Source organism: Rhinolophus sinicus, linkage group LG05, assembly GCF_036562045.2.
Source record: "Rhinolophus sinicus isolate RSC01 linkage group LG05, ASM3656204v1, whole genome shotgun sequence".
NCBI classification, from domain to species: Eukaryota; Metazoa; Chordata; class Mammalia; order Chiroptera; family Rhinolophidae; genus Rhinolophus; species Rhinolophus sinicus.
This window is the reverse complement of record NC_133755.1, coordinates 28923558-28937076: the sequence shown is the minus strand read 5'-3', so window position 1 is coordinate 28937076 and position 13519 is coordinate 28923558. Positions and strand designations below refer to the sequence as shown.

At 35.8% G+C, this 13519-nt stretch overlaps 1 protein-coding gene across 4 annotated transcripts in view; it reads right to left on the bottom strand.

The window, feature by feature from the left end:
• Positions 1 to 13519, bottom strand: part of MTA3 (metastasis associated 1 family member 3) — a 141633-nt gene that overhangs the window by 63391 nt on the left and 64723 nt on the right. For all 4 annotated transcript variants that reach the window (XR_012496310.1, XM_074331928.1, XM_074331929.1 and 1 more), the window contains exons 7-8: positions 5113 to 5215; positions 1259 to 1358 (exon numbers count right to left, since the gene is read on the bottom strand). Coding sequence is in view for 3 of the 4 variants with exons in the window: in XM_074331928.1 (XP_074188029.1) it covers positions 1259 to 1358; positions 5113 to 5215 (203 nt within the window). In the remaining variant the exon portion in view is untranslated. The remainder of the gene's footprint in view (positions 1 to 1258; positions 1359 to 5112; positions 5216 to 13519) is intronic.

Genomic DNA, 13519 nt, shown 5'->3' with positions numbered 1-13519 from the left:
AGAATTGGGAAAAAATCTTTTGAACAGAAAAACAAATACAGATGGTGATTCCATGTAGTTCTGGTTCCCATAAATATGTCGACAGGATTTTGAAGGTTTTTACAAATGTGACAACTGTACTCTTGCTTCTTTGGTAGAGTACTCTGTAAGTTCTACACAACGAAAATACAAACTTATTTTGAAATCCCTAAACTTTTATATGAAATATTAATGTACCAGTGAAGAGAACAAAATTTGCTTCTATAAACACATTCTAGTCTTTGAGAAAGGATAAAGAAAGGGATTCCATAATGGCTATAGACTATCAATGCTTTTTCATCACCATCTATAACTGTACAAAACTACAAGAAAGCATACTAAGAAACAAATCTGGTGTGCATTCCAGGATGAGTTTTTACATTATGAGAAATATTTTGTGAAAAGCATTTCAAATTGGAATAAAAAGTAATAAATATATTATTGTATTCCGTTCCATCAGAAAATGAAACTGCAACTTTTGTTACATGTAATAAATATTGGTCAAATAACCTCACCAAACCTCAGTTTTCTCATCTGTAAAATGAATAACTTATGCTTATCTCAAAGGATTATGGCAACAGAATATAATAATTAACTTCAACTGGCAAAAACCCTGCAGGTCTACTTTGCTGGAGGGTAGAGAGAGAGAAGCAACTACCAAGCCCAATGCCCAACCGTAGCAGCCATTAGCAGTGTAATTAAACTGAATATGGGAAGCTTCGTGTGATCACCAAGAGAATAAAGAAATAGTCTTAGAATATGGCAACAACAATGTAATGAAATACTGTTAAGAACACAGAACCTCTTTCTAATGAACAGACAGAAAAACTTTAGATATTGATACTGAATAATGGTCATGACAATGGAATAATTCCTAATACCATGGTTTCAAGATGTGGTCACTTTCACTTGAAAAAACTGTAATAGATGGAATACATGAAAAAAACACAGAAGTAAGAACAGATGAGACAGAATGTTGAGTTGTGTTCCCCAAAATATTCTTTTTTTACCATTTTGTACTTACTCCAGTGAATAGTCATTCTTATTGTCTCAGCCCACAAACACAAGAGGTGACTTAGGAATGAGACAGCCCAGTTAACCAACCAGCCAAGCCAAATCAACCTAGCAGTCAGCAGGGCTAAGAGCCAGAAAACTCTCATGTCTACAACACTGCTATTTTGACTTTAAAATTAAACAAGTAGCAGAAGAAATAACTCCAAAATTTCCAAAAGCATCTTACCAGGGTGATGTCTCGAGAAGCTGCAGCTGCGCTCATATGCAAACTAGGCTGCCTTACCGAACTGCTGCAATCAAGGGCTCGAGCGAATGTCCCAACAGCACTGAATAAACCACCGAAACAAAGAGAAAAGCAAGGCTCTGTTATTTATTTACTTTTAATATTTAAAGAAACACATTTAGGCAGTGAATGTAAAATTGTAAAAGTCAAACAAGTTCTTGAATGTTTGACACTCAAGTATCAAATAAAACGTATTTTTTATAAGATTTAAGAACTGACAAGCCAATTTACCATGAGTCATTATAATTAAGAAAAAGAAGGCTGTGAGGCATAAAGGGAAAGATCTATTTTGAAACGCCATGGAGTAAACAATTTGGCATCCAAATGTGCTCACAAACGAGAATTAACCATGGAGTTGGACTATTACGGCAAAATAAGTTCTGACCCTTTCTTCATAGCCCAAATTGTAAAATCCCAATACACATTTTTCCTTGAAAATCAACTTCGTCCTATGAGGACTTAATATTAACAGATTCCCATTTAAAAAAAATTGCCACAACACTGATTATCATTTAATGATTTAAAAGGACTTCCGATATGTAGAAATAAAGCATGAAATGAAGACAAAACTTGCTGCTTGTCTGTATTTTAAACATGTTAGCTGAGGAGTTCTTAAAACATTTTCATACTGACTCTGGGTGGTGAACACACAATGGGATTTATAGATGATGTAATACAGAATTGTACACCTGAAATCTATGTAATTTTACTAACAATTGTCACCCCAATAAATTTTAAAATAAAATAAACATTTTCATTAAAATATAACACAAGTGCAGAAAAGTACACATTGTGCAGCTATTTAGTTATGGCAAAGGGATGCATCCATGTCATCAACATCCAGGTCAAGAAACAGAAGGTGACTGAAGCCCAGGACTCCTCGTGCTCTTTCCCCATCATTACTCCCTTCCTCTGGCCCCAAATGAACCATCATCCTGGATTCTAACACTACAGGTTAATTTTGCTCAGTTGAGAACTCAAATAAAATCACACTATGTATTCTTTTCATCTTCTTTTGTTCAAAATTACGCCTGTGGATTCACACAGGCTGCTGGCTGTGGCTGTGTTTCCAGTTCGGGGCTACTGTGAATACTGGTGTTTTCCGAAGCAGCTATACCAACTCATACTCCCACCAGGCAGGATATAAGTGCTGGTTGCTCCACCTCTTCACCAACGCTTAGTGTAAAAACTATGGGTTTTTACATTCTAACCATTCTGGTGGGATGTGCAGTGGTATTTGGCTGTGGTCTTAATTTATATTTAGAAGATTTTTTCTTTTTAAAACAAAAATTGAAAAACATACTTAGTTGCATCTCCTCGGTGCCTCTTATCCTGGCTTCAAGGAAAAAGGAAACAGATGGCTCTTGGCAATCAAGGGAAAAACAGAATGATACTCATATCTTGAAATTGCAATGTCTACTAAACAGACCAAAATCCAGGTAACCTATCCGAGTCTCTAGGCCAGTGGTTCCAGCAAAGATTCATTTCTACTCCTGAATCTTCAATCTCGTCCATTCCACTTACTGGCTCCTCCCCCAACAATGTACAGCAAGTCTCTTCATCTACTCACTCAGTGGCTAGGCCCGTGGGCTCTGGAGTCCAAATGCCTAGCCACCAATATGATGTGTGACTTTCATTGTGACGGGCACTATGAACAGAGCTAAGGATGGGTTAAGACTCTTTTTCCACTGCATTATGAAAAAGTTCAACAGAAAATTATAGAATATAATAAAGACCTTCGTAATCATGTCTAAATCTACCTGATTCTAATGTGAGGTGTGATAAAAAAATACGGTCAATGTTTAAATTTTTAAAAAATGTATTACAGTAAAAGACACATTGCCATTAATCCCCCTCAAAATACTCCCCCCATCTTCAAACACACTTATCCCATCATTCTTGCCATTTTCGGAAGTAGTTCTGGAAGTCTTCTTTCATGAGTGTCTTTAGTTGCCATGTTGTGGCTGCCTCGATGTCCTGAATTGATTCAAAACATTTTCCTTTCACAGTTATTTTGACTTTGGAGAAGAGCCAGAAGTCGCATGGTGCCAGATCCGGTGAATAAGGTTGATGAGGACACACCGTAATGTTCTTATTTGACAGATATTGCAGTATACCAGAAGGGATGTGTGACACGGAGCGTTGTTGTCATGATGCAGGATGAAGTAAAGACACTCATGAAAGAGGACTTCCAGAACTGCTTCAGAAAGTGGCAAGAACGATGGGATAAGTGTGTTCGAAGTGAGGGGGAATATTCTGAGGGGGATTAATGGCAATGTGTCTTTTACTGTAATAAATGTTTTTATTTAAACATTCACTGTATCTTTTGATCGCACCTCATATTTTGCCATGTTTGATTAATTCTTTAAGGAAATAAATATTATAAATTTTGTTAGAGCCCCCTACACAGAGTCCCAGAACTTTTATATACCGAGAGTGCCAAAGAAATGTATACAAGTGGACACTTTGGTCAACGTTGCTCAAGCAGTAGTTCGCCATAATCATAAGTGTCTGGGTGCTGATGTAACCACTTTGAGCACCAATTATGATTGCAGAAGTCAAACATGACTTGTATTCATCTTTTGTTATCGGTATATATTGAGTATTACAATTTTAATACTATTTTCCTTTCTTAACCCTTTTGCCATGACGGTTGAATATATCCAAATGAGTGTTTCCATCCACTAACTGCAGATGGAAACTTCCAGAAAGAAAGTTCAGGAAACCAGATGTATATTTTTCTATATTTTTGTGTTTTTCAAGAATGAATAGCAATAGGAAATTTTTATACATAAAAATAATGTTATTTATATACAAAGCAGCTCAAATTGTTATTATTAAATGCATAAAATAATAAAAATATCAACTTTTTGTTTTTTGTGGCTTTCTGACACATTTTGGGAAAAAAACTTGAAATCAATTAAAGCAGCAAAAGAGTTAAGATGTATATACATCTTTTGGCACCCTCTGTATATATAAAAGTTTATATATGTGTATATATATATCCATTAATAAGATACTACATTATAAAACTTTTTATGTGATCATAATGTATGCATCCTCACCCAATATTATTTTTGAGATTTATCTCTTTGCTACACATAACTGTAACTCATTCATTTTGATTGTTGTGAAGTAATATTCCATTATTAAATATATCTCAATGCATTCATTAATTGCTTGCTGATGTACTTTTAGGTTTTTCCAATTTTTCTATTACAATGTTATGATATCATTTACCTTCTGTTTGCAGCAATTCCCCCACGAACATCATTTACTTTTATAAGCAAAACAGAAAAATAAATTTCTGCCCCATTCATTTTATCAAGAAAAGAGGAAAGGAGGGCAGGCAGAGAGGAAGCAAGCCAATCAGGCAGCCAGGCTTAGAGCTCTCAGAGGAAAGTCCTACACTCGGCAACAGGCCTTCCTCCTGCATGGTTGCAGTAAGAGGAATTTGAGGCACGCGTTATTATTGACACCTGAATAATCACTGCTTTAATTAAAGATACAGAATTTTAGGTGCTGAATTTTCCTCTTTATACTTTTCTGCAGTGCTTACATTTTTACAAGAAGTATTCAGTTTCTTAATCAGCAAAATGTAATAGATCTATTTTCATATTTCAAATAGAAACTAATGATAAACCATATTATTTAGGAAGTGGTAAGGTATGTTATTAGGCTTTTTTACTTAACTAGGAAAAGAAAAGTGTAACCAATGGAAAAAAGTAGACTACAAAGAAAACACGTATAAATTGTTTCATAAAAAGATGTTTTTGACTCAGTAGTGCCATACTCACCGTGCTACAACTAAAAACTGGTCAATCTGTCGATCTGTAAGTGGGCTATTTGGGTCCCAAACTTTAACTTCCAATTTTGACTGTTCCCTCTCATCTGATTCTCCTGTCCGAGAACAAAGGAAATGGAGTCTTGTTACACACAAAGCACACACACTGTCACATACAATGGATGACTGTGGTCACCACAGCATTAAAAATGTAAGGAAATATTCGCAGTTTTGGTACATTCTTTCCAACGGCGGATGTAGAACAGTTCGTAAAGTGAACACTGATAACAACACAAGTAAACCAACCATGTAGTATTTTCATTTAGTCATTCGCATGTATTTCCTGAGTACTTGTATGTGTGAGGCCCTAAGTAAGCCTCAGACTAAGAGAGATAAAGACAAAAAAGAAAGCACTCCTGCTGCAAGATGTTTAAACTATGATAAAACGTACCCATAAATAACTATGATACGAACAGGAAAAAAAGATGGTATAAGAAATGAAGAGATACGACTGTAAGATTCCCAAGATTAAAGGAATTATTTTAGGCTAGCTAGGGAGAGATGTCATGAAGGAGGTGGCATTTCTGCTAAGAACTGAAAGGTATGAATGCACTGGCAGAAGAAAAGGACTTAGGAGTAAGAAATGAGAACATGAAAAAAGTCATGGGGCTTTAAAATGTGACAGAGGAAAGTAGCTCATTCTGTCAGGAGTACATTAAGGGGGATGAGAAGAGACATTTAAGAGAAGTGGATTATGAACATGTTACAGAAGACGCCACACAGATTTTCTGAATAGGGAGGCAATGAGAAGCCCCTGCCTTTTTAGTAGGGGAGTGACAAGACCAGAACCAGACTTCACATCTGACACTTAGCAATGGTATATGATTTGCTCTACAGAGATACCGGATGAAGACAGACAGACATGGTAATGACCATAGAGAGCAAACAGAGAAGATTTAGGAATGTCAGTGACAGCCCGGATGCAGCATGTAGATTTCAAGCCCTGGAACTGCATGGGTATGTTGGCATTAACAAGAAGGAAACAAGTGCGAGATGAAGTGGTGAGGGCAGAGGAAAAGACTGACGATCATGCAGGATGCTTTGTTTTCTGAATACCTCACAAGGAGACAGAACCATCAGGCAGGACTCAAAGTCAAGACAAGGTATAGTAATGGAAAACAGACTTGGGAGTTGACTAGAATTTTGATTTACAGCTATGGATTTCCTATTAGGCTAGGGACTGGTTTTGGCTTGTTTTGCTTTTGAATCACTCCATCTCTAACATCAGGCAGTGCCTTCCTAACATACTCTGACGCTAAACATCCCCTAACTGACAAACCCAGGCTATCGGCTTCTAATGTGTTCAGTCCTAGTATAGGAACAAGCAGGTATCAATGGCGCAAACGGAGAAAGGGGAAGGCAGAATCAGCTGTTCTACCTGCAGTCTCTGAGGTCAGTCGCTGCCGCTGCCGACAGGTGGGGGACTTGCCCATCCTCTGCCTCTTGTTCAAAGGCAGGTAACCAGAGAGCGGTCACCACCCCCAACATAAAGCAGCACAAGCAGAGCAGAAAGAGTACCAGGCCAAAGAGCTCTAAGTGTTTGAAAGGATTTCATTTTTCATTGTTTCTGTTTATAATTCTCCGCATGCTGAGCCAACACATCAATGTTAGGTTAGGTTCAGAGTCTAAAACTGAAAAATTTGCGAACTGTGTGAAACTTAGGAAAGGAGAATGACACAATTACAATTTCCCTGTATCTTCAAATAATATGTTTCAGTAAGATAAATAGTAATAGTAAAAAAGGACAGATGAAATGATAATAGTATTCAGTATTAATCCCCTTTGTTATGATTTTATATACTCCAGAACGTAAGGGTAAAACTGATATTTAATTTTCAAATTCTAATAAAATGGATATATTTCAATCCCATCCATCCATTCCGCAGTACACTGCAGTAGAATTTAGTATAAATTCGCTGCAAGCAATAAAAAAAAACAACAAAAAAAACACACTCCTGGATACACTTATACTAAAACCTGAGATACAGACAATACCACGGGATGAGAACAAAAATAGCGTAACAACAAAAAGAATAAATATAGAAATGTTCCATTTCAAACAGTCACTCAAACTAGATGAGAACTCCCCATATAATTACATTTATATCACAGTTTGATCACTTCTTCCCAGTGGAAAGACTTTTAAGAAGCTCTTGAATTAACTTATTTAGAATCTTATAACTGAATTCTCAGCTGAGCCAGCAGTAATCCTTGGAATGGTCTTGGTAACTGTGTTATGAGTCAGAGACTGGACCAAGATTAATTCCATGTCCTGGTCATGTTCATTCCAGTCATTGCAATAATCTCATCACTTCCATTCTCCATTTATAATCTGCTGAAGTTTCATATCATTAAATAACCCGGCTCATGAAGATCTTCCTAATATCCGAATTCCTACAAAATATATTTCCCAGCTAAATGCATGATTGCATATAGCATCCTATTTTTGCTACATCTGCTCTTTTCCATAATTTTGAAGAAATGCAGATTCAGCAATGATTTTAAATGTATTAGCCTTAACTTTCCAGCTATATTTTAAGACTTCCAGAAAGTATGGACAAAGCACTTCTTCAGTATATCCTCTGAGAGCACATCATGTTGTTCGAAGATTCTGAAGAGCTAAGGCTAAATATATCAAACTGTCATCCTATTGGCCCTTTCCTGGACAACTGGAAATATTCTTTGTGCTAAACACAATTTTCTTTGCACCAACCACCAGAATATTATATGCTGTTTATGTTACAATTAATGCACAAATACACAAAGATACCATATATCACTGTTTTTATTTACTATTGTTCTGAAAGTTCTGGCCAATGTATTAAATTATGAAATATGAATATAAAAAACTCAACAGTACTCTAAACAAAAGAAAATAATGTTAAAAAATCACATTCATTGTGGCGAAAGTATAAAACACTAAGAAATAAAATTGAAGGTTATGTTTGTAAAAAGAAATTACATGATGACTTGAGTATAAAGAGCAAAAAAGATTTAAAATCTTAAGGATATAATTTTTCTACAAGTAACTCAATAGGTTAAATTTAACAAATTTAGTCTTGGAAGCCAATAAAATGATCCAAATATTAATCTCTACAAATCAAATATTATGAAAAGAATAGTAAGAGAAAGGATTGGCTAAACTGGATGGATTAAAATATACAGCAACAGCAATCAAACAATGGTGTACTGGCACAAAAATCAACAGAATCAAAAGCACTAGATCAAAAATAACTTATTTGAAAATTTAAGTATTACGATAATTATGTAAATATTAACTAACATTTATTCGGTGCTTACTATGTCCCAAGAACCCTTTGCAACAGGGTTTCTCAACCTCAGCACCATCGACATTTTGGGCCAAATCATGCTTGCCTGTGGGGCTGTCCTGTGGACAGGGATGTTGAAGTGGCATCCCAGGCCTCTACTCACTAGATGCCAGGAAGGAGCATCTCCCTGCCACCACCACCAGTGTGACAACCAAAAATGTCTACAGACATTGTCTAATGTCCCCCGTGGAACAAAATTGCCCCGGCTTGAGAATGAACTGTTTAGATAGTTACAGTCACTACTTGCTTACACTTCATTGTTATAGGCTGATGTTTTAAATTTGGATAACACCACATTGTTGAAAAGCACATTCCGTAAAATTACACACTGAAAACAATAGGGTTTATGAAAAAAATAGGACAAAACTTTGAAAACCTATGGAACTTGGTAACCAGAGCAGTCAAAAAAAAAAAGAAAAAAGTAATTATCATTAATAAAAACAGTAACACAGCTAAAGCTCCACTGACATTTGTTTGCACCAAGCACAAAGGTCAGTCGATCTTTTATCTCCTTAAACCCTGGACTCATTCATGCTTCCTCCACTGAGACATAAGTCATTGTGCACTGTTTCAACAAAATTAAAAATAGAATTCAGAGTGCAGGGTTTTTTGAACACTGGGGGAAATGTCTTCATAGCCCCCTCATCTGTAACTCCAAGCTTCCCCATAGAGCCTTTACCTGGTACAAAGTGCCACAGATTTTGAGGCCACTAAATTAGCCATTGCTTACACCAGAGGTAGACATTTCTGTAGAATTTCCATCTATTTTTCTTAAACTCTCTATCTGTGAGTATACTTGCTTCCCTGATAGCTGGAGAAAGTCTCAGATTAACCAACCCGACTTCTACTCTATACTCACATTTTCCTATTCACCAACCGCATGTGAGCTAATTCAGGTTTAAAACGCATGTATCGTAGCAGAAGAAATTATACTAACAGCTCTTTAACTCTCAAAAATAGAGACCTCCTGAAATTCCCAAACACTGACAAGAGTTATTTAATTATTAGTAGCAAACAGACAATGGTGACCAGGGGAGAAGCAACTGTAATAGCTAACAGTGGGCGTAGGGTGCTATGCTAAATAAACTACTTCATTCGATCATCACACTATTATATATGTACATACATTATTATTTCCTTTTTAAAGAGGAAGAAATGGGAACCTAGAGGGGTTAAACCATTTTCCCAAGGTTACTCAGCTAAAACACAGCACAGCCAGGTTTCAACCAAACCTGTGAATCCAGTCATTTTAATTTAATAATTCAATGTTACTATTATACTTTTAAGTTACAATTTTAATTTAATATGTAAATAGATTTCTTTCTTAAATTTTCAGTATTAAAATACAGTGAATTAATAATTCAAAACTTCGCACATTATGATATCTTTTTCTGTGGAAAATTCCCTAGGTGCTTTATTCAAATTCAATAAGAGATTTAAAATCTCAAAGAAACCTTTAACTTCCTTTGCAAACTACATACTGATCTTTCCAGATCTCAAGAGCTCATTAGAGGGTGGGCAGTCATAAATGAATTTAAAAATTCTAAAGTCACAAAAAAATTTATTCACTAGCAAGACTAATGCCATAACAGTCTCTTAGAATTCATCCAGACACGTTCACAAAGAAAGCAAGCCTTTAATATATTCTGGCATGGTGCTGATGCTACCACCTACTCAGAATATTAACTCAAGTTCTGCATCCCAGGCCAGTGCAAACTGGAATCTGGCCACTGGTCAAAACGTACCCACTCGAGAATATCAAAAGGGTTAATGAGGACAGCTGCAGCAAGTCCTAAACACCTGTTCTTGAATACCATGTTTTCTACCATTTAACTTCCCTGCAAACAGGTACTGGCTGTGTATGCACGGCAACGTCCGCATTTTTCAAGTGCGGTGACACGGTTGGTATACCTACCTGTCTGCAGTCCTACACCTTCTCCCCCAAAAATATGTTAGAAAAAGGAAATGGGTTCTTTAAATCTTGCATCTAGTTGATTACCTGATGACAACTGAAAGGAAACACTGTGGATATGCTAAATGCTTTAAAAGCTGAAATAAGAGTCCAAAGTGACTTCTTCAATTATGATGAAAAATGTCTTTCTTTGTTAAAATCGAATACTTACAAATAAAGCAGATAAATTCTGAACTTAAAAATAAGCTTAACAAGTGCTGCATAAAATCTATATGGCTAAATCTATATTAAAAAACAAAAGACTCCCACAAGAACCCAAAATAGCTTTGAATAAAGGGAAAGACATCCCTTGTTTCTGGTTAAGATGTTTCAACATGATCAAAACGTCTGTTCTCCTTAGAATAATTTAAAAATCAACTGCAACTCCAATAAAAATAGGAAAGTTGGCTTTTTTTCCCCCTGGTGTTAGTCAAGCTGATAATAAAACTTGTTTAGAAAAATGAGATGGGGGCTAGCCTCACCAGGTATTAGCACATACTACAAAACCTCTATAATTAAAATTGAGTTACTAGAATAGGAACAGAAAAACAGACCTGGGAACAGAATAGAAACCTCAGAAACACACACTGCTCAACATTATAAAATGATCAATCACCTCCTCCCAAAGTAATATGTAACATTAATACAATTTCAATCAGAATCCTAATGAAATCTGGAAGGGAAGAAATTGACAAATTGATAATAACTTGAACAGTAAGAAGAAAAATCTATGAGATGGGAGCTCTCTGCTAAGAAATTTTAAAGAACAATAAGGAAAAACTTGCCCTACCTAAAACCTGTAATAAAAGATAAAATGAACTTGATCTATCACACAATAAAACATTGCATAGAATATAATTTCATGGATCTCGATGCAATATTTGTGTAACAAATAGTCTGGGAGAATATGCTAAATTAGTAACAGCAGTTAATAGAGGGTTAGAAGGGATGATCTCAGGGACTACAACTTATATTTCTAGTATAACTGCATTCCTACATTCCTGTTATTTGCAATTAAGTAATTTTAAGATTTAAAAAATGGGAAGAAGTGAAAAATATAGTGGAGCCCCTTTGCCATGCTATATTACAAAGGGGTTTCATTATGAGCACTTTTAACTGAGTAAAGTTGATTTGGGAATTTCAACTATGTAATGAAAAGGTGGGCTTTTATTTACCCTGTTTCCCCGAAAATAAGACCTAGCCGGACAATCAGCTCTAATGAGTCTTTTGGAGCAAAAATTAATATAAGACCCAGTACTATAAGACCGGGTATAACATAACAACATAACATAACATAACATAACATAACATAACATAACATAACATAACATAACATATCATATATCATATCATATCACAACACAACACAACACAACACAACACAACACAACACAACACAACACCAGGTCTTATATAAGACCGGGACTTATATTAATTTTTGCTCCAAAAGATGCAGTAGAGCTCATTGTCCAGCTAGGTCTTATATTTGGGGAAACACAGTAAGAGGTATGGTATAGTGAACAGCAGCTTTCAACTTGTAATTCTCTGAATCCTAAGGTTCCCTAGGGCACCTCAAGAGATTCAATGGGGCCTTCTCACCCCACCTCACCCACAATAACTTGATTTTTCTTATATTATTTAAGGTCATGTTGTGTTATATTTCATTTAAAGAAAGTTTGTAAACCACTCAGAAGAAATATTATGTTAAAGGCAATTAACACTGTTAATGAACTGTAAGATCTATTATATTAGTGAACAGCTAGTCACATTTTCTAAATACAAAGAATGCCTTTGTCAGGTAACTGGCATAACTCCCTAAATGCTGCAAGCTGTTAAGAACCCTTCCTCTTACCCAGAAGAACCTCAATTCCATTGTGAGAAGGATTACAGGATAAATTATGCATTTTATGGATTATTGTTTCATTAAAAAAAATATATATATATATATTTTTTAATTATTATTATTATTTTTTTAATTCTAAGGTAGGTAGGTATGCTTCACAAATTGCACCACTCTAGCCTTTTGCTTATCAGGGACAGATACTATCAGATGAATGGCAACACATGAGATTCTGTGATCTGACTTTTCTACCCACTGGTACTCAAAACATCTCAACTTCACTACTTGGTTCAGCATTTATCTTTAGGTGAGCAATACACAAAAATTTCTAGACTTTCTATATGCCTACACTTACGCTCAGTGCTCAAGGGAGAACCACGCAATCAATGACTCAGGCAGTACAAAATTTTTAAAGTCAAATAATAAAATCAGCATAAAAATTACATGAAAGCAGGTCTGCATGGTTTGAAGAAGGGAGAGATCAGAGTCCAGGGAGGAGCTGTTTCACCCCTCTGGGCCGTCAGGGGATACAGGACTTGGGCCGGGCGCCGGTCACACATGAGACCATGGGCGTTCCTGGCTTTTGGCTTGTGCAGATGGACTTACTGAACTATCTCACTAAGCCAATATACACCTGTCAAAAACTCACAAAACTGTACACAAAAAAGGATGAAATGTATGTACTACATATAAATTATACCTTAATTAAAACAAGGAAAAAAACCCACCTGTAAATGACAACCTGGAAGACAATTTGGCATTTTGTATAAAATTTCAAACACACATGCCCTATGATATAGCCAACTCCACGTTTAGGAACATACTTGCCAATTACATCCAGAGTACAAAATTACCCATTATACTCATGGCAGTACTGTTTGTATAATTTAAAAATCAAGTGTGTTTTTAAAAATAATATTCAGTGGATGCTTAAGTACCGTGATATAAGCCTAACATCAAACATTAAGGACTATAAACATCCAAAATTATTTTTGGAAGACAAGTTGATTTGCACAGATCAGAATGTCAATAAATGCAATCTCTCAGCCTGTAATAAATTGATTTACTACTCACAGTCTGTTAAAAAAAAACTGTCCAAACACAGTTGAGCATAGACAGACAGCATTCTCGTCTCCAAGCTTAATCATTATTGACTGACCTTTCCTGGTACTTAAGTTCATGAAAATGCAGAAGTAGTCCGCAGCCTGGCATTATTCATAGCCAATACCACCTCCCACCA